Source organism: Spodoptera frugiperda, chromosome 9 (genome assembly GCF_023101765.2).
Source record: "Spodoptera frugiperda isolate SF20-4 chromosome 9, AGI-APGP_CSIRO_Sfru_2.0, whole genome shotgun sequence".
Taxonomy (NCBI): domain Eukaryota; kingdom Metazoa; phylum Arthropoda; class Insecta; order Lepidoptera; family Noctuidae; genus Spodoptera; species Spodoptera frugiperda.
In genome coordinates, this window is record NC_064220.1 from 9,109,754 (window position 1) to 9,127,583 (window position 17,830).

Genomic DNA, 17,830 nt, shown 5'->3' on the forward strand with positions numbered 1-17,830 from the left:
CTGGCATTCAGAGTATATTGCCAATTTGAGTAACTTCTTGTTATGTGGCCAACCATAGACTTGTTGCTTTCTTTGCTGTATGCGTTGTAGGTTGGACTGTCTGGACGCCTGTCCCTCACTGCCTGCTGGGGTTGCAGCGTTGCTGGACGACGCATCATCTGCATTTACACTTGATGAGGCTAAAACGAACAAAATCGTCTTATATCTCCGTAAGATTTGAATGTGGTGTTAGTTTTACTACTAAATCATAGGTGAACAAGTGGTTAATTATGAATTTAGGAGTAGTAATCAATGGAAGTAAGTTTCAAGTACCCATTGCGATAAAACTAAAAGTTAATACGTTTACACGGCGATACTTTCAAAAGTAACAAAAAATTTTGTTCAAATTAATTGTAAAGTTTACTGTAATTAAGCAAATACATAATTCAGTTTATTCTTTACTTTTAAACAAGTTGTTTGTTGTTTGACACAAGTTTAATATTGTTGTAAATTGTTTATTTACCTTCGTGGCCGTGCGATTGCGAGGAATCCGCTTCAGTTCCTGTCATACTTATGTCCGCAATTTCCTCGTTCATTGGAACACTCATAATAAATGCTTCTTAGCTTGGCTTTAGCCTGCTAAGGCGTAAACGCAAGCGCATCAATAAAACCTATAAAAACATTAGAATAGATCGCATTTTATAACATTTTACACCAGAAAATTCGACACCACCAATACATATATTGTTTGACGTTTTGTTATCTGTCAAATACTGATTTTGCGGGCGTAGCGCCATTTCGACAGACAATAAATGCGTGGTATTTTCTGTGACCATAGACAAATGACTTGAAATGATCGCATAAAAGTCGACTAAACGTCGTTTATGGTTATGGCAAGCTCTAGATAAAGTGACATCTCACAGATTAAGCGGGAAAATAGAGCGCGACATTTTAAACGGAGCGGGAAATTGCGGGAATTTTTGGGAGTGAAAATTCAGTATTCAGTTTTATATTTTAGCAATTTATTTACATTTTCTATATTTTTATTGAAAAAATCGAGGAATTAATTTAATATGACTGCAATAAAAACCATAAAAATTAAACAATTTAATATTTTTTTTAATTTAAATTCACGGCATTTATTAAAATTGTTATTTAATGACATTTCTAACTATAAATATTTTCATTGTTCTAAGAAACGTTCGAATTGACTTTATTTATAGATATAAATACGCAGCTCGGTGAAATTTTGTAGTTCACATTAAGTATCAGTTCTGGAAGCTACACAAAGAGCATCAGTGCGCGCGGGAACCCGGTTGAATCGGTCATGTTTTCTGCGGTTTCCAAACACATTAACTTTTCGTAATAATAATTTGGTGAATAATATTTAAATAAAATAACTTGTAACGTATGTGAAGGTGAAGTGTGCTTACAAATATTTTTAATCTATAATTTTTATAAAAAAAATATATCGTGAAAACTTTTTTCAAAAATGGATTCCAGACTATTTTTGCGTGCAAATGAGACTTATGACGATTTTTTTAATCGATGTAACAATTTATCGCATTTCGACTGTAGTGAGGAGGAAATGCTGTGGTGGTTGATGGGATCCAGACGTTTACCGTTGAAGGAAATAGTGCCAATTAGTATTGTATTGGTGGTCATATTCCTGACCGGTGTGATTGGCAATGCGTGTGTGTGTGTGGTGATTGTGAGACATCCTGGTTTGCACACTGCGACCAATTACTATCTCTTCAGTCTGGCTGTTAGCGACTTATTGCTGCTGTTGTTTGGTAAGTTTAAATATTTTACGCACACGTAACAATGCACTTTTATTGTTGTTATTTTTTACACTTTTTACTGAATTTCACACAGAAGTACAATGTTGTCTACATTGTACATCTGTAATGATAGTATATACAATTGAGATTCTAGTTTTATTTTTTATTTTAGGGTCTTTATTCTTAGAACATATCAGCCCGATTCTAGATTTAAATAACAGTGCGTAGTATCAAGTGTAGTAGGGTAGGTAGTGAACTCTTTGGTTTTTAATAATTTATGAAGGTATTTCGAATTTAATATTAAATAAATATAGTTTACAATATAAAGAAGTATGTTGGCTAATCTAAGTAATTTACGTCATTTAAATCTTTGTAAATATTTTGAATTTTACGATTCGGTCCAGAGCTGAACAAAGATCTTCGTTTTTTTTTATTATTTTTTTTTAAAAACTTATGGCAAGGACACGGACCAAGAGTCGGCGGAGAACTAATATATAGAAATAAAACAAAAAAAATAATAATAATAAAAATCTCTTTTGTGTTGGTTTGCTATAAGTGCCACACTTTGTCTACATGTGGATTGCAGCAGTGCCCCTCCATTTGAAATACGAATACCAATTAATCAATTAACTGCGTCATAAATAAATGAATGAAACCAATCGACAAGTTTTTCCGTTTTCTACAAGTTTCAAAAGAACCATTTGAATTTACAAGCGAAATTGGTCTTCGGTCAACTTTGAACTAACTGAGTTTAGACCACATTTAAATAAATTTCGAGTCTTTAGCGGCTAGGGAACAATAAAATGGGTACATATTTCATAAAGTTTCAGTTACTTGAAGTAATTTATGTTACGTGTTATGAATATTGGTTGGTTTTGATGATTAGCATCTTGGAATGCCTAATGGCGATGTAGCTTCGCGTTACGAAAAATATAACATCATAATATAGCATATTTTACTTGGAATTTCTCATTCTTTGAGTCAAAACCGTGATCAGACTGAGAGGAAAGATAGGGTAAACATTTTGGAGGCTTTTCTGCGATTCCCAAGTCGCCTATAAAGTGTAGGGAATATGGCAACTTGTGTCTCACCAGGAAAATCTTTGTTTAACAACAACGGATTTATTCTGGCTTTATGATAACATACTACTTACGCATTAGATTTTTTCTATGTATTTTTCTTCATTGATTCACAAATAAAATATGTTACGGTACCTGTATACTTAATGGCCATGTCACAAACATCGTATAAGTATCCTACCCTTATCCTTTTTTCCGTGTTATCACTATAGAATCTAAAAAAGAATAAAAATATAATATTCGTCTGTCGACTTAGAGTTACACCCCAATTGTCCGTCTACAGTGTCGTTTTCCATATATATATTTTATGACAAGCCCCATTACATTTGCGTCTTAACGTTTTAACGGACTTTAGATAAAAATATATCGTTCACATTACACTTTTACCAAAAATCTATATTTTAGAGGGTGAATAGGACAAGTAATGTTATACTACTTCTGTTTACGGTTTATATTCTTCCAGACGTATACGATTAGTCTAGATTTCTGTGGCTAATCTTGTTTTATTTTACGTAGTAAAAGTCTAAGACTAAGTCCTTTTTCCAGACGTGTGGTAATTCTTGATAAGTTTTGTAATTAATCGTCTCGTTTAGCTTCGATATATTTAAAACTTAGATAAATAACAATTGTAAAGTTAATACACCAACTTTTTCTAAAATACTGACCCGGCAAACTTGTATCGCCTCATTCGCCTGGGACTACTACAAATATTTCAGGATCAAAACTATCATAGTATCAAACCAATACCATCATAGGTAATACTTGACTGCACGGTTGGTGCGGTGGCTGGGCAACTGGCTGCCGTGCAACGTGTCGTGGGTTTGATTCCCGCACGGAACAACTCTTTGTGTGATCCACAGATTGTTGTTCCGGGTCTGGGCGTGATGTGTATGTGAACTAGTATGACTGTAAACGCACCCACGAAAAAAAAAATTAGTAAAATATCTATTTTATTGGTACTAAATTATCGCAGAAAAGAAGAAGAAAAATTTTAATTTGCGCTTTATAGATTTCCAATTTTGTGTGGTGGCCAAGAGCTCGACTGCTTCAGACAAAGTAATTACCATAACCTATTATTATCGACGCTTGTCGAAAAAACCCTCCTAGCTTATTGTACCTAACCGTGAAAAATCATAAGATATTTTAAGCCAATGATTTATTTTTATTCCATAATAATTTGACTAACAACATCATTTTCATCAATCCTTACGAAATTACCTCATTTCCGAGTTCTTGGATTTCAAATTACTTTCTGTGGGTGGTCTTACGAAATATGGGATATCACTTTGAATTATTTATAAGCCTGGACATTTTTTTCCATGAGACATTTGTCTATTTTATTTTTCCTTAGAGATATATTCATATACAAGGTGTAACAAAAAGGGGGTATACATATCAAGTGCACGGTTTCTAGATAACATAACAAACGATACGGGAAGGGTTTTTTAAACTCATGTTTTAATGGAACGAAGTTATGAATTTTTCCAATACATAAAATTCCAGAAACCGAACATCAAAATTAGGTAGATTCATGTTTTTGTAATATTAGCGAGTGACCCCTGTAGTGTTGTGACACGTTTGTATGATTTAAAACCAAGAATCATGCGACACCAAGTATTTGGTACCAATTTTTTTAAACGTATTTTGAGCTGAAACTTTGTGTAGAGATTCTATTCAACCTGTATTCTTCAGTGCTTCTTGATGTAAGTATATGGGTATTTTGTTACACACTGTATAATATTGAAAATATCTGATGTACACGTGTCTTCAGAATCAGTGGCTCGTGAATTCTGTACATTCCATTTTCAGGAAACTTGATTTGTTCGCTGAGCCTTTACCTTTTGAATAAGACACAATAGAATTTTTACAGGCAATAGAGCGATTTTATGAAATTAGTTTCATTTTGCGATACGATTTTCTAATCAAATACCTATACAGAAGTGTAGGTCCTTTATGTAATACTAACTTCTGTCAACGGCTTCACCGTCATTCCCGTGGGATAAAAAATCCTAATCACCTAAGTCAGGTCATACCCTGTCTGTATACCAAATTTCATCAAAATCCGTGCAGTAGTTTCAGCGTGATTGACGGACAAGCATCCAAACAAACAAACTTTTACATTTATAATATTAGTGTGATTACATTATAAACATATCTTTACTAACAGTTTTTAATGCTATTTAGGTACCTAATTTAAACCCTATATAATCAAATCAAATCAAACCAGCTTTATTGTGGACCATAGGTATGCATTATAAATACAGATCTTAAATAATTAAAATGAGTTCAGCTATGTCCCGCCGATATAAATAGGACATAGGTACATAATACATTACATACGCACACATATAAATCTAAACCCTTGTCGTGTTAAATTCCCACATTAAATATTTGCTCGTAATTCGACTCTAAGACTTGGCAATGCAACCCACACTGAAGGTAACTTAATCCGGATCTCAGGTGAAACTTTATGAAACTTAGGAGAAGCCTTCGTCTACATGGAGTTGTCAGATACTTAAACTCATTTTAACTTAATTTTCTCACATCGTACACCTCGAACGCGACGTGACTGGAAACATAGAAATATGAAAGCGAAGTAAACACTAGGTAACCATGTAAAAACTTTAAAAATGAATTTATCTTCATACATTGCCTTTTATAGTTTTTCTCTATCAGGAAGAAGGAATTTTGTTTAAAAAAAAAATTCCTTGAAAACTTTCGAAACTTGGTGTCTAGGGAACCATTAATGAATCGCAATGGTTCTAGTGAGAGGTCTCTTTTACATTTACGAGCCTCTATTTGGTAAGTTGGGAGCAATTCCGTTATTTAGGCACAAAAAACTTGGTAATTGAAAATTGCCTATTTTCCTAAGTTCATTTTACTTTAAACGAGTTTTTGCTGCTTGCCTTATTTTGTCGGGTTTTATTTGAAACTTTTATTAAAACATAAGACCAAAGACCAAATACATAAAATTCGTAAATCATATTAGTACTCGTGCAGAAAAAGGATAACTTAGCCGTATTTAGGATTTCCTATCTAGAAAAGTACCTTCATAAACCTAAGTACATATTTTACGTCCGTGACGTGAATTTAGTATGAATAAAAATTTGACAAGATCTCTTATAAGTAAATCTTCAAAAATAAATAGTTTAACTTTACGATTGTTAAATTAACCTTGAAAATAACCAGATTAAATAGGTACTAAGTATACACTTACTTCAGTATTCAGTATCAGACTTCAGTATTGAAGTAGGTACAATGGTGGTCACATGCGCCTGACCACCACTAAGGCTCTAGACAGATGGAATGAATTTCAACTGTAATCCAACTGCAAATTGTAGCTCGAATGCAGTTGACACGACTGCAATAGAACTGCAGTCAGACTGAAACTGGCATATACTTGTGTACATACATATAATGGTGAAAAATGGGTGTACATTGTATAGCGGCATTACGAGCTATAATGTGTACCTCTGCCTACCCCTTTGACTGTGACGTTGACCTTACGAACGCGTGTATAAAATTTACTAATTATACATGTAATGAAAAAATAATATAAGTAGAAAGTATATTCGTTTTTAAAAACTTGTAAATACCAGGTTGTGTACAAAATTCACGGGAGTGACTAACTTAACTCAAGCTACTGCGATCAATATTGATTACTTTTTTCCTTTTGCATCAGACCTGTCACTAAGTGCGCGATTTTAATTGGATTTTCTTATAGCCTGAAGTGTTTTTATAATATTTTTAAAGCACCTGCTGCTGAATTATTAAATTCAATCGTTTTAAATTGCTTAGTTAAAAATTATCTTATAATCGTTTGATATTTTCCTTTGGTTAGTGATCTATTTTAGCAGTTTGTTTCATCTTCCATTATATGTATTAAGATGTCTACACCATCACAAAACCTCCCTTTTTAATTAAGCCGTTGGATAACGGTTAGACAGATGTCTGTAATATCCTTTTTTTTAAACTTTGCCCTAGAATAAGATTTCCTCCTGTGCTGTGGGTGCGTTAACAAACTTAGAAGTTCACATACAGTCAGACCCGAAATCACAATTTGTGGATCACACAAAGAGTTGCTCCGTGCGGGAATCGAAACCCGCTACACGTTCCGCGGCAGCCGGTTGCCCAGCCACCGCACCAACCGTGCAGGGGATATATATGCATTATACATATAAATATGTTGCTAAACGCAAATCTCGAGAACAGCGAAACCGATAATCGCCAATTCTTTTCTATTTGATTTGTTATCGTTAGTTCTTGGGTCGGGCAAAGTATTACTGGGCTTTTTTCGAATTTCAAAAATAAATTTAAACTAGTGTCCGACCGAAAGTTCGGTTTCGGTTTCGGCCGAGTTTCGGCCAAAAATCAAGTTTCGGCGAGAATTTCGGTTTCGGCCAAAATTGGCCGAAATTTTTGCCGAAACCGAAACTGATTTCGGAAGTTGTCGTGCACGCTCGCCTAACGTCGTTTCTCGCAGCAAGGCTTTGGCGGCGGCTGGCGGCCATGTATCGGGAATTAAACCCAATCTGCTTTAGCTACTACAATTCTAGATAATAAAGTTAAATATAATATTTAAATTAATTTCGTTATCTAGAATATCCAAGTAATGAACATAAAGTTTATTTAGGACGAGCTCAAATTAAGATTAACGAATATCTTTACCTACTTGTAAAATTGGATAAAAGAGGAAATTCTATCATTATCACCGAAAATTAACACTTTCATTTGGGTTAAATTCTTTCAAACTTTTAAATTCATGGTTGAACGAAGCTGGACAGTTTCATTACTGTTTAAATACATTAATCGAACTGAATTAATACTGTCCACTGCCGCTATGCGACAAAATATTGAATAAATAAAATAAATCGTGTTTCGCTTCGATTTGCATTCTGACTACCAGAATATCAGGGCAGTTATCTAATCTATAATATTATTTAAATTCGAGTATTCTAAGTAGTAGTAAAAGTACATAGTTTCGGTAATGTAGGTTTCGACCGTAACTAAAACGGCCGAAGTATTCGGTCTAGAATAAGATTTGCAGGAAAAATAGTTTCGGTCGGACTCTAATGATTAAGAGTCCCTCTTTGACACGAAAATAGTCAAGTCAAGTTAAGTCAAAATATGATTTGACTTTGACTTTGACTTTTCTCTATCAAAGTAAGTGAGTAAATCGTGATTTTTAGTTAAGATTAACGAATATCTTTACCTACTTGTATAATTGGATAAAAGAGGAAATTCTATCATTAGTTAAAAAAATACCTAAAGCTAATGGAAGATTTTCATAAATTAGTACGCAACTATCTACAGGATTAAAGAATAATGATTATGGGTACGTTGCCTTTTTGTACCTAAAGTAGTAGTTTTATTCAAACAGAATATTTGGTTGGGTCACGTCTGAATCTAGGGAACGTTCTACGTGATTGATACTTTGGGTCATAGTCGTATCCTTGTTACTACGCACTTTATGTTTATGGATATGTATTTAGTTGTTAGGATTTGATGTAGGATTTGATAGGAAAAATAGGAGAGAGTAGGCTGTGCGACTTCGCCGCGTTTCTGGTCTGATTAAGAAATGATCCCAGTCTTTGACTTGTGTCAAGTCAAGTCGAACACATGATTTGACCATCAAACGGCATCACAGAAAAACGACGTGAAACAACGTTTGCGTTGTGTGAGTGAGGTTACCAGGAGCCCTTCCCAATCTTCCCAATTTCCGACTCCCCAACCACCCTTGAATTATTAACCCTCAAATCATCGGCTGGCAACGCTTGTAGCGCCTCTGATGTTTTGGGTGTCCATGGACGGTGACGATTGCTTACCACCAATTAGGTGATCCATCTGCAAGTTTACCGGCTTATATCATAAAAAAAATCAAACATTAGCTACACTTGAGAAAATGTACATGCAAATCTTTATATATATAATTCTTCTGTACGTGTGTATGTCACTGAACTCCTCTTAAACGACTAGACGGATTTTGATGAAACTTTTTGTGTGTGTTCAAGAGGATCTGAGAATGGTTTAGATTCACAATTTTGTCCGTGGACAAAGCTCGCGTTTTTTTCATTTTTAATTAATTAGTAGTTGTTGATCCCTTGAATGTTTTACATTGGATACGACAACGGCGCTACCATCGCAGTGTCAAATATTAATGACGTTAGATGTGTCATAACATTTGAATAATAATTTTCATCCCTGCGGCGATTGCTTACCATCAGTTGATTAATAGGCTAGATTACCGGCTTATGCCATAAAAATCAAACATTAGCTACAATATACACACAAATATTATTCTAAATATTTTGATGCGAATAAGGGTAGGGTAATATCACAAGACTGTAAATAGGATTAGATGGACTATTACTGTGTAGGTTTTTTTTTTTCATTTAACTCATTCCAAGTTAGAACAAAAATGTTGATAAAGGGAACAAGAATTTTACTTTGTTTATTAAGAAGGTGCGATGGCTTGGACAAAGTTTAGGGATTTACCGTTTGTCAATCTAATTTATTTTCCATCAAAGTTTTATCGCTTGTATCTTATTGTTTCCTGTCTTGTCATTTAAATTAAACATGGCAAGTTTGAAGATTTACCTTGTTTCCTATTAAATAGTTGTCTTTATGTTTGTTTAAATAATTTTCTTATTAGATAAACAATGAAAGAGTAAATTAATTATTATATTTTTCGACTACCTGTCGATTTGACGACGAACTCGACTAGTTTCAAGCCATGCTAGAGGCTAACATTCACGAGCAGCATTACGTGGCACGATGCGGCGACTGTCGCGCTGTTACTGAAAGAGTACCGTACCTATACTATACCTACTTAATTCTTACTTTATCTTGTCTACTTAATTCATAAAATATAAAATATAACCTTTAAAGAATATATTAAGCTAAATAAATACTACACGCTAAATATGCCATAGCCCCTTTCGGGTATAGGCCTCTTCCAGTTGCCTCCATTTTTTCCTAGTTGTTTTCACCCAGTCTCTTCCTGCTATTTCTGGTACGTCGTCGCCATTCATACAATGAATTGATAAAAATACCTTTCACTTTGAAGAAAAGTTTTTAATAAAGTACCTACGCAAAGCGATGAGCTCTTGTTATCATATAAAACGATTTTCCGAAAAATGACATAAATATTCAATCGGTATTTACCCTTAGTACGAGTTTGCTTTACGTTTAAAGTAATCGAAACGAGAGCGCGTCCGGCGTTCTGATTGGTTGATTTATTCGAGCCGGCCAATTAGAGCATCTAACGCGCTCTCGTTTCGATTACTTTAAACGTAAAGCAAACTTATACTAAGTCTACAGGAATCAAAAATAGTTAGGAAATTTTTCCACGTCCACATTCTTCGTTTATTTAAATGATTTTCTTTGAAGGGTTTCCCTTCACCTAAATTTTTGTTTGAGATAGATGGTACAGAATGAATAATTCATTGACCCGTATGAAGGCTCGAATCTGTCAACCCCTACGATCACGATTGAAAGACAACTTAATACTTGTGGGTGATCAATTTGTGAGGGAGGTTATGTTTATAGAGGTTAAAATATTCTGTTCTGTTTTTCATGATGTTAAGGGTTGAGTATGTTTTTATTATTTATTTTTAGCCGTAATCGTACCACTACCGGGCAAATTTATTGAAAGGGCACAGCTGAATTCTCATGTTTAATTAGTGTTAATTTTTTGGCCCTTTCAGGGTTGACACTGAATCGTTACTAGATTTAGCTGGACGTTAATATTTTACGTGGAGTGGCTGGCATTAACCCTAACGTGTTCTCTAATCTACTAAACTTAAAGTTGTACCAATCATTATGATAGATGGAAGCCAAATGCATCCACAGCAACGTAACATAGCACATATCTGGAGGAAAAGCACCCTAACACTCCCATGACACACTCCATTATTAGTTTTACCTAAGCAATAAAAAAAAATGCACTCAGTAACAGTACTCATAGAATGTAGTATTAACAACTATTCGAATAAAAATTGCAAAACAACTTACATTTCTAAAACATACTTAAATATCTAACATAGTAATGTTTGAGAGCAACTCAACAGTTTTCCACACGAGTGCTCAATGCTGAGCGCAGAATACAGAATGCTGTTGAATAACATTATCTTATTCTTTGGTATTTCAAGATCTGCAATATTAGTGCAATGGCTTTTTTTAAGTGGGGAAAATCATCCAATGACTTCTCCCGCCTTGGGTGAGGTAAGAAGGAGTGTCAGACTCTTACTGACTAAAAACCACCCCGTTCCTACTCCTGCCCTTCGAGCCGGAACCCCGGTAAACTCGCTAGGTAGTCCGTAGCTCTCTTGTGACTGTTATGTGACATGCCATGGAAAAACATTATATCTTTCTGTTTTTATGGTATAAGCCGGTAAACAAGCAAACGGATCACCTGATGGTAAGCAATCGCCGCCGCCCATGGACACTCGAAACACCAGAGGCGTTACAAGTGCGTTACCTTTTGGGAGTTAGGAATTTAAGGGTTGTTGGTGAATTGGGAAGGGCGTCCGGTAACCTCACTCACACAACGTAACACAACGCAAGCGTATTTTCACATCGGTTTTCTGTGAGGCCATCGTATCATTTCGGTCGAGCCGGCCCGTTTGTGCTGAAGCATTGCTCTCCGACACTTAATTCTTAGCGCAATGAATCTTTGTGGTCTGATCCAATGGGTCTGAACGTGATATGTATGTGAAATCTGTTATTCGGTACCTACAAAAACATTTTAAAAATATAAATCTCTTGAATCCCAATCGTTATAAATTGAAATCAAAGTATAAAATTTCGTGTATCATAAAGAAAAATGTAGTACCTATATAGACGAGTTAAATTACTTATAAATACAGTTTTTAAACCTTCGTCGTTTTGTCTGCTTTGTGGTCATAATCGTAAGTATCCTCTTAGTAATGGATTTCACAGCTTTTTACCGTCGAATACTAACCAAAGAGGTTGTGTCACTGTCTCTTTCATTCCGTTACTTTGTGGTTTTACGTGTCTAGTGTACAAACTAGCAGACATTGAATGGATCCTTAGCCAACTTTGTGATCTTAACATTAGCTTATGTACCTCTATAAAAGCATGCCCTCATTTATATGACGACATCTGGAACAGTCAACCACGAAGAAATAGCGAGACCCTTATTAGCTCATGAACCTAAGTAGCAGTATAAGCCTAGTGCAATAGCCTAGCCTAATGTTCCTACAAACTAATTTCACTTACGATACGCAACACAGGGTGTTCTTAACGGTCCTAGGGCATTCTACGTGAAACTGTTTTGCCCTAATGTCCTATGAGAATGCCATAAAATTGTATGGTAAAATTGGCAACAGCTGTGGCATTGAGCCGTGTACGCATTCCCTATTATTATTCAGAAATGTATTGACTGAACGATTGCCGTCAACCTTTTATTCAAAATAGGGATATTTATGGCTTTTTTCGCCTTAAATAGAGCTTAAAGCCTTAAAGAGGTTTATTACATAGTATATTGGGTTGTGGAACTTTCCACTTTATATCTGTTTGTGGTACATAAACGTTTTTAATGTTGACATAAAAATAGCCAGATTACCTTGAAGGTCGAGCGGTCACAAATGCTACTGTCGTGGAAGCAATTTTCTGGGTGGGGGGACAAGAGTTATTAGTTTTTCGGTTTTTAGATTTACTTTAGAAATCAAGAGTTAGAAATGTTTATAGCAAACTATGTTTCTTAATTACAAATTACGGTTTACTCACGTAAATGTACTTAGTAAACCTCTACTAGTGACGTCACGCAACCTACTGCCAGCCTGTAGGCTGCGCGACGTCGCCGCATCTGCGCACGCTACTCATGAGGAGTCCCTCCCTATGTGACTCGAAACTAATAGAACTAGTACATGCCATTATTTTTAGTTAATTTAGTATGTCTCAAGAAAGTTATTATAAGAACACTATGTTTCTTTTGTTCGCAGGTCTTCCGAATGATCTATCAGTGTATTGGCACCAATATCCATATAGTTTGGGTATCGTATTCTGCAAGCTGAGGGCTCTAATATCTGAAGCGTAAGTATTAAAATGATGATTGAAGTTTTACTTATTTTTAATATATTTAAACTCAATATTTCCCTATACCTGAATGAAAACAAAAATTAAACAACACAGAAAAATATCCTCAGTGACCTAGAAAATGATCTTACAGCCTTTAGTATATATTTGAATTTAATTAAGGTCATCAGATTTTGGGCTTTTCGTCCACTCACAAATTTATAGCTTCTAACTTTATAGTTGTCGTTGACTTAGGGACATCGTACACATAAAAGGTACGCTTACGACACGGCGTTTTCGGCTTTGGAAATAATACGAAAATGCTGTCAGCGCGGTGTCAGTGCGTGAACCGCGCGGTTACAGCCTTTTCATAATGTCGATAAGAAATATATCATACGACACATAATGTAATGTTCCAAGTTTATTACTGAGTTGAAAAGGTGCCGTTAAAGTGTGATATTTCCTTTTTTGTACCTAACTACAAGCTCTTTAAGTGTACCTAATTCCCACTTTAATATAATAAAATATTCAGTACGAGAAAGTTTCTTTTCAGTATTCATTCGATGCTGTGAACTGAATGAAGTGCTTACCGTCAATTGCTCGTTTCCTTGTTGTCCGTAATGGACGGTAATATATTTTTATTGCGCAGTTTCCAATTTCATAAATGTGGGTTATTTTTATGCGATGTATTTTTTCTATAAGTACCTACCTACAACTACATGTTTCATGAGATTACCATCTCACGTAACTAGTGACAAATAGGTGTTATATTGCATACTAGCTTCTGCCAACGGCTTCGCCCGTATTCCCGTGAGATAAAAAACATCCTATAACCAAAGTAAGCTTATTCTTTGTGTCTATACCAAATTTCATACCAAAATCCGTTCAGTACTTTCAGCGTAATTGACGGACAAACATCCAAATAAACTTTCACATTTGTAATATTAGTGTGAAGTGTGATACTGTGATGTACCGATGTGTACTTTTTCGCCTACTAATTCTGTTATGTTTTTTGCAGAAAAGTTACAATCCCGTAAGATGTTATGTTATTCTAATTAAGTATTATAATTACTCTTTCGACGGGTGCAAAGTAAAAAAAGTCAACTGCAATTTTGAGATTTTGGTTTTTTTGTAAAAACTAACTTAAAATATCATGTTCTACAACATAGCAAAAACAAAAACACAAAAATCATCTAATTTTTGGTACTTTTTTTACGTAAAAGAAGACAACTACACCTGTTTTGTGAAATTGCGCGATGTAGATGCGGGTAGTTACCGCTGGCCGTTTATACGCGGGACGCGCGGGGGGCCAGCGGTCAGTCATATTTCGTCATCAGTCAGATGACATGTGCTTCGCCGGCCGGCACGATTATTTGTTTGTTTTGATTTGTTAAGTGATAAAGTTTGTCGAAAAGTGTTATCATACTAGTAAACAGTTTGCATTTAACACAATAGACATGGAAAGACGTAAATTATTGGTGAATTTGGGCAAAACGAGACGACAGTGCGCTATTATGAACCGAGAAGATCTGTTACAACTTATTGATAACAACCGTGAAACTAGTTCTGGTACGTATTTCTGTAATAAAAGTTGAATATTATTGTTATTTTGAATTTAAATTATATTAGTTGTTTTAATAATGAAAAAAATAGGTTATCATTGAGTTTTTTGTTACGAAACGACGCATAAACGGCTATCTGCCATATAGCTTTTTCTACGTTGCGATTGTGATATAGAATTGTAGATGTCTCAATTTACTTTTGTAAATTAGTGTTATTTTTAGGGTTCCGTACCCAAAAGGTAAAAACGGGACTCTATTACATTTCGCTGTCAGTCTGTCTGTCTATCTATTTGTCTCCCGGCTGTAGGTATCTCAAGAACCGCTGTAGCTAGACGCTTGAAATGTTCAAAGATTATGTATTTCTGTTGCCGCTATAGCAACAAATACTAAAAACAAAAAAAAAACCTAATTTTATCTTTTATTTTTAAACGGATGGTACGAAAGCGAAACCCTTTGTGCGCGAGTCCGACTCGCTCTTGCCCAGTATTTCGTATGTTTGTGAGTATGTTAATTCTTATTTTTAGCTATATTAATTGACTTTTATTGAATGATATTTTCTTATTTTTATTTTTCACTATTGTTTCATGTTCAGAGAGTCCGAAGCGACCTTTTAAAGAAGATGAAAGCTTACAGAACATAAGCGATGGTTTTTTTGAGAAAAATGCTGTGTTGGCCGATGAAGTTATTGAACATCTTATAGAAGACCTTGATGTGTCAGCAATGAAGACAAATGAGTATCAGTTAACTTCGCAAGATAAGTCTCCATGTACTGTGTATTCTAGGTCGGTCACACCAGTTCACCCTCAATCTGACACACAAATTAATTGTGAAAATTTTGATATTGGTCATAGAGATTCTCCGAGCAAATTATCGGATAATACACCATTACCCTCAGAATACAATTCATTTACTTCAAGTCCGCCGCGTCCATTATCAGAATTAGATCAAAATATCTGTTTATTAAACTCAGGGAGGCCATCGAGTATGTCACTTTCAAACTGTCAATCTTATACAAGCAACACCAGTGATGCTTCTTCGGCTTCTTCTAATCCTGAAATTATAACTTCGGCCACCTTTGATTTCCAAAAAATTTTGTCGACACCACACGGAGAAACCAGTTCGTTTTATTATAAGCGTAAACTTTCTGTTTTTAATTTTACTGTTTTTGATATGGGGCTTAAAAAAGGAATATGTTATATGTGGCCTGAAACTATAGCTAAGCGGGGTTCGAATGAAGTGGCTAGTTGCCTTTATAATTTTATACAACAGTCAACTGATAGAGGCATCAAAGATATCCGCCTGTGGTCCGATAACTGTGGCGGTCAAAACAGGAACCGTATTGTATTTCTGATGTATGTATACTGCTCTCAAAAGTATAGCATTGATATTTGTCACAAATTTTTAGAAAAGGGCCACACTCAGCAAGAAGATGATAGTGTCCACGCATTAATTGAGAAATCGTCGAAAAGAAAATTCATTTTTTGTCCTGAAGAATGGTATACACTCGTTCGGTGGTGTAAAACATCCGGCGATGCTTATGAAGTTATAGAAATAACACAAGACCAAATTTTAGATTTCAAAATGTGTTTAAATGATTTTAAATTGACAAAAAATACCGACAATGAGAATGTTAAGTGGAATCAAGTTCGAGAAATAGTCGTTAAAGCAGAAAATCATTACGCCATATTTTATAAATATGACCTAAACGATGAAGAACCCAAGCGAATTGACTTGGTGCGAAAAGTAACTACTCGTTCCCACCGTGGCTTTAATGATCCCAAAAAATGTTATGATGAACCCATCATAATAACAAGTGCCAAGTACAAAGATTTAATTAGCCTTTGCCAGCAAAATCTGATACCTCCTTGGTATCATAACTTTTATAAAAATTTGAAACATAGTTCCTATACTGACGGTAATGAGACTGAATAATTGTTTAAGTATTGATACAGAGTTTCATCTTTGTTCAGAATTAATTTTCTACTTACTTTTATTATAAGTGATAAAACTATTTTTATTAAAAAAATGTACGAATAGAACGTACTTTAGAGGATTTATTTTTATTACTGTGTTATCTAAGACTGGTGTTATTTTTATATAAAGTTTAAAAGTTTAGAACCTTCTAGATTTGATTTTAATTGTTTTTTTTTCAAACGAAGTTTGTATAATTTTACTGTTGAATTGTCAACCAAAGAATTAGCAATTACCTACCTCATAAATTATCAGTGACATTTTTATTGATTTTATTTCCAAAAATGTATAAGAAGTTACGTTTTTTTATTATAATAAATGAATGATTCATAAATAAATATTTCATTTAACCTCCTTCTTAATCATGTTCCTGGCACCAAATCGACGACGTAGAAAAAGATATCTGCGCAGTTAAGTTCAAAACTTGATGTATTTAAGATGTAAGACTGTCATTAACTAATTTTAATAATAGGAAGTGTTACACTTTTCGTTTTACTGAAATATACTAATCATACTTTACTAAATCTATTTTTTTAATTCCCATGTAGAAACGACCAAGTGGTAGTTAACACAGTTGTCTATTTTGAAGAGCAAAGTAGATACAGACAACTACAATATCTCGAAAATTAAACATAATTAGAAAAAATGAAACGTACATGTGGATATATTATTAAATAATAAAGCAATGATGAAAATTTCAATAAATTTGGTTTAAAATTGACAAAATGGGAGCATTTTTTCCTATTATGCGCTCTCCTGTAAAGTAGCAGTTTTGTAGATGACTCTTTTTACTTTGCACCCGTCGCTTTGTTCCAATTCAATTGCTTATTAAAATGATTTGAAACCAGAAAGTTGATCATTGAAACTTCATTGAAAGAGCAGGAAATGAATGAAAACGAAGGACTCAAATGGAATCCCAGCATCTTAAACTCTTAGAGGGAACTTTTATTGAAATAATTTCAGCTAATTGGTTTGAAATTTAATAAATGAACAAAGTGAGGGCCTATTTTAGGCCTACTGATTTTGGAACACGAGGCCTTAGTTAGTTTCGATTTTGTGTTAAGCGAATTGTTATTAAAATAAAGTAATTATTATAAAATTAATATTGAGATTAAAAGTACTAGTAGCAACGGATTTCAGACAGATTATAATATGTATATTTTGTGTACTTTGGAAGATTAAAAGAGAATTTAATCAGTAATTTCACTTGAGTATAATACAGGTATATTCGATATTTACAAACGTATCTTATTGTATTTCTTTGTAAAATAGTCACTGCTGATCAAAGGCCTCTTCTCACACGGAGGTTTTGAGCATTAATCATTGAGGATTAATCAATGCACGCATGCTTGAAAGTTGGCAATTTTAAGCTTACAATGAGAAATTATAAGCCCAGGTTTCCTCACGATGTTTTCCTTTA

General features: G+C 34.4%; 3 protein-coding genes across 7 annotated transcripts in view; 2 read left to right on the forward strand and 1 right to left on the reverse strand.

Annotated features, from left to right (window-relative positions):
* Window positions 1-17,830, reverse strand: part of LOC118271267 (histone acetyltransferase KAT2A) — a 94,918-nt gene that overhangs the window by 13,242 nt on the left and 63,846 nt on the right. For 3 of the 4 annotated variants that reach the window (XM_050695820.1, XM_050695822.1, XM_050695821.1), the window contains exons 3-4: window positions 503-650; window positions 1-179 (exon numbers count right to left, since the gene is read on the reverse strand). In XM_050695820.1, coding sequence (XP_050551777.1) covers window positions 1-179; window positions 503-587 — 264 coding nt within the window. In that variant the 5' untranslated portion in view covers window positions 588-650. Of the gene's footprint in view, window positions 180-502; window positions 767-17,830 lie in introns of those variants that run through there. The other variant, XM_035587277.2, reaches the window with a different exon arrangement.
* LOC118271083 (neuropeptides capa receptor-like) overlaps window positions 1,149-17,830 on the forward strand; it is a 148,755-nt gene continuing 132,073 nt past the window's right edge. For both annotated transcript variants that reach the window (XM_035586968.2, XM_035586967.2), the window contains exons 1-2: window positions 1,149-1,772; window positions 12,805-12,895. In XM_035586968.2, the coding sequence (XP_035442861.1) occupies window positions 1,472-1,772; window positions 12,805-12,895 (392 nt within the window). In that variant the 5' untranslated portion in view covers window positions 1,149-1,471. The remainder of the gene's footprint in view (window positions 1,773-12,804; window positions 12,896-17,830) is intronic.
* On the forward strand, window positions 13,955-17,004 carry LOC126911028 (uncharacterized). Its single transcript, XM_050695829.1, has 2 exons — window positions 13,955-14,446; window positions 15,032-17,004. Exons 1-2 carry the CDS (start codon window positions 14,335-14,337, stop codon window positions 16,369-16,371), a joined length of 1,452 nt encoding a protein of 483 aa, XP_050551786.1. The 5' UTR covers window positions 13,955-14,334; the 3' UTR covers window positions 16,372-17,004.

What these genes read in the sequence shown, in the direction of transcription:
- LOC126911028 (XM_050695829.1), top strand. Translation starts at nt 14,335, where the DNA reads ATGGAAAGACGTAAATTATTGGTGAATTTGGGCAAAACGAGACGACAG. An exon ending in CAACCGTGAAACTAGTTCTG is followed by an intron (nt 14,447 to 15,031) that starts GTACGTATTTCT and finishes TTTCATGTTCAG; the next exon opens with AGAGTCCGAAGCGACCTTTT.